This window comes from Camellia sinensis, chromosome 13 (genome assembly GCF_055761805.1).
Source record: "Camellia sinensis isolate YWXY chromosome 13, ASM5576180v1, whole genome shotgun sequence".
In the NCBI taxonomy this organism is placed as follows: domain Eukaryota; kingdom Viridiplantae; phylum Streptophyta; class Magnoliopsida; order Ericales; family Theaceae; genus Camellia; species Camellia sinensis.
In genome coordinates this window covers 108,422,258-108,424,977 of record NC_138973.1, presented here as the reverse complement: position 1 = coordinate 108,424,977, position 2,720 = coordinate 108,422,258, and the positions used below count along the sequence as shown (strand labels likewise).

The 2,720-nt window shown below is 36.9% G+C and overlaps 1 protein-coding gene across 1 annotated transcript; it reads left to right on the top strand.

Annotated features, from left to right (window-relative positions):
* Positions 1-1,645: 1,645 nt before the first annotated feature.
* Positions 1,646-2,483, top strand: LOC145805614 (uncharacterized). The gene is made up of 2 exons (XM_082900779.1): positions 1,646-1,997; positions 2,380-2,483. Exons 1-2 carry the CDS (start codon positions 1,646-1,648, stop codon positions 2,481-2,483), a joined length of 456 nt encoding a protein of 151 aa, XP_082756905.1.
* Positions 2,484-2,720: the final 237 nt, after the last annotated feature.

Below are 2,720 nucleotides of genomic sequence, written 5' to 3'. Positions count from 1 at the left end.
GCATGCTTATTCCCGAAAATTAGCTAGACCTTTAGAACCCACGAATTATTTACTGTCTGTATCTACACCATCTGGGGGTTCTATGGTATGTGCTTATGTTTATCCGGCATGTGATATTGTGATTGGTGATGTGACATTGTATGTTGGTTTATTGCCTTTGGGTATTTATCATTTTGACTAGTATGGACTGGTTGACGAAGTACTATGCAACTATTGATTGTGTGAATAAATTTGTTGTGTTTTATCCACCTAGTTTACTTGAGTTTGTTTTTGCTGAGAATGGGGTAGTTCCTCATCCATATTTGATTTCTGCCATGAAAGCTGTTAAATTTCTTAGGAAGGGATGTAGCGGTTATATGTATTGTGTTTTGACTGAGACTTCTAATAGCCCTAATGTGGACACTATTCCTGTTGTTTGTGAATTTCCCAATGTGTTTCCAAATGAATTTCCTGGGGACTTAATTGATAGGGAGATTGAATTCACTATTGATGTAATACCTAGAACATAACCAATTTTCAAAACACCATATAGAATGTCAACCTCTGAATTGAAAGAATTGAAAACTCAACTTCAGGAACTGTTAGATAAGAAGTTTATTCACCCGAGCACTTCACCATGGGGTGCTCCAGTTTTGTTTGTCAAAAAGAAAGATGGATCCTTGAGGCTGTGTATAGACTATCGGGAATTGAACAAAGTGATTATTAAGAACAAATATCCATTGCCCCGAATAGATGACCTATTTGACCAACTCCATGGAGCACAAGTGTTCTCTAAGATAGACCTTAGATCCGGGTATCACCAACTGAAAGTTAAAGCAGAAGATATAGAGAAAATTGCATTCAGAACTCGATATGGGCACTATGAATTTTTGGGTCGTTTAGGGTAACTAATATACTTGCAGCCTTCATAGACCTAATGAATAGGGTTTTCAAACAATTTCTTGATGAATTTATAGTTGTATTTATTGATGATATTCTGATTTACTCCAAAAGCAGGAAAGGACATGAGAATCATTTGAGAACTGCTTTATAGATCTTGAGAGAGAAGAAGTTGTATGCAAAATTTTCCAAATGTGAATTTTGGTTTGACAGTATAGCATTTTTTGGGGCATGTAATCAACAAAGAGGGCATATCAGTTGACCCACAGAAAATTGAGGCTATTGTGAACTAGCCGAGACCAACTAACGTGTCCAAAGTTAGAAGTTTTCTAGGGCTTGCTGGCTACTACCGTAGATTTGTAAGAGACTTCTCTAAACTTGCCATGCCATGCCATTGACATAGTTGACTTAGAAAAATGTACCATTTGATTGGATTGATTAGCAAGAATCAACCTTCCAAGAATTGAAGACTAGATTAGTAACTGCACCTATTCTAACATCGCCCAATGGTACCGATGGGTTTTAGATTTACAGTGATGCTTCATATAAGGGTCTGGGGTGTGTACTAATGTAGAATGGTAAGGTAATTGCTTATGCTTCTTGGCAACTCCGACCACATGAGAAGAATTATTTGACTCATGACCTTGAACTTGCAGCTATGGTTTTTGCATTGAAAATTTGGCTCCATTATCTGTATGGAGTGACTTGTGAAGTGTATACCGATCATAAAAGCCTTAAATATTTATTTACTCAAAAGGAATTGAACATGAGACAGAGACGATGGCTTGAGTTGATAAAGGACTATGACTTGCAAATTATGTATTATCCGGGAAAAGCCAATATAGTTGCGGATTCATTGAGTAGAAAGTCAATTGGGAATTTGTCATGTTTGCTCACTGATCAGGAAGAGTTGTTATGTGACTTGGAGAAGAATGCGATTGAAATTGTTTTGCATGAACAAGGTGGAGTCCTAGCCGCCATTTTTGTACAACTTGCTATACTTGAAGAAATTAAAGAAAAGCAAGTGCAGGATGAATTTTTGAAGAAGATTGTGGATGAAATTAACTCAAAACCAAGGCCGGGATTTGTGATTGCAAATGATTTGCTGAAATTTCAAGGTAGACTTTGTGTACTGGATTGCTCTAACTTAAGAAAATGTGTTATGACTGAAGCTCACAACTCTAAATTTTCCAAGGCATTTAGGGAATACAAAGATGTATCGTGACTTGAAATAGAATTTCTGGTGGCCTGGAATAAAGAAAAGCATTACTGATTTTGTGGCTAGATATTTATATTATCAACAAGTTAAAGTTGAACATCAACAATCCATTGGACTACTACAGCCGCTTTTGATACCGGAGTGGAAATAAGAGCATATTACGATGGACTTTATTGTTGGATTGCCTCGCTCCTCTTGAGGTATGGACTCTATCTGGGTTATTGTTGATTGTTTGACTAAATCCGCACATTTCTTACTTGTCAAAACTTTTTATAATGCAGATAAATTGGCTAATATTTATGTGAATGAGATTGCTAGATTACACGGTGTGCCAGTATCGATTTTATCTGATAGAGATTCGAAGTTCACTTCAAGATTCTGGTAGAGCCTATAGCAAGCTTTGGGAACTGAGTTGAGATTGAGCAGTGTTTATCTCCCACAGACAGACAGCCAATCCAAACGAGCCATTCAAACCTTGGAAGATGTGCTTAGAATGTGTGTTAGATTTCCAAGGAAATTGGGAGACCTACTTGCCATTGGCTAAATTTGTGTATAACAACAGTTATCATTTGAGTATCGCTATGGCTCTTTATGAAGCTTTGTATGGTAGAAAATGTTGTTC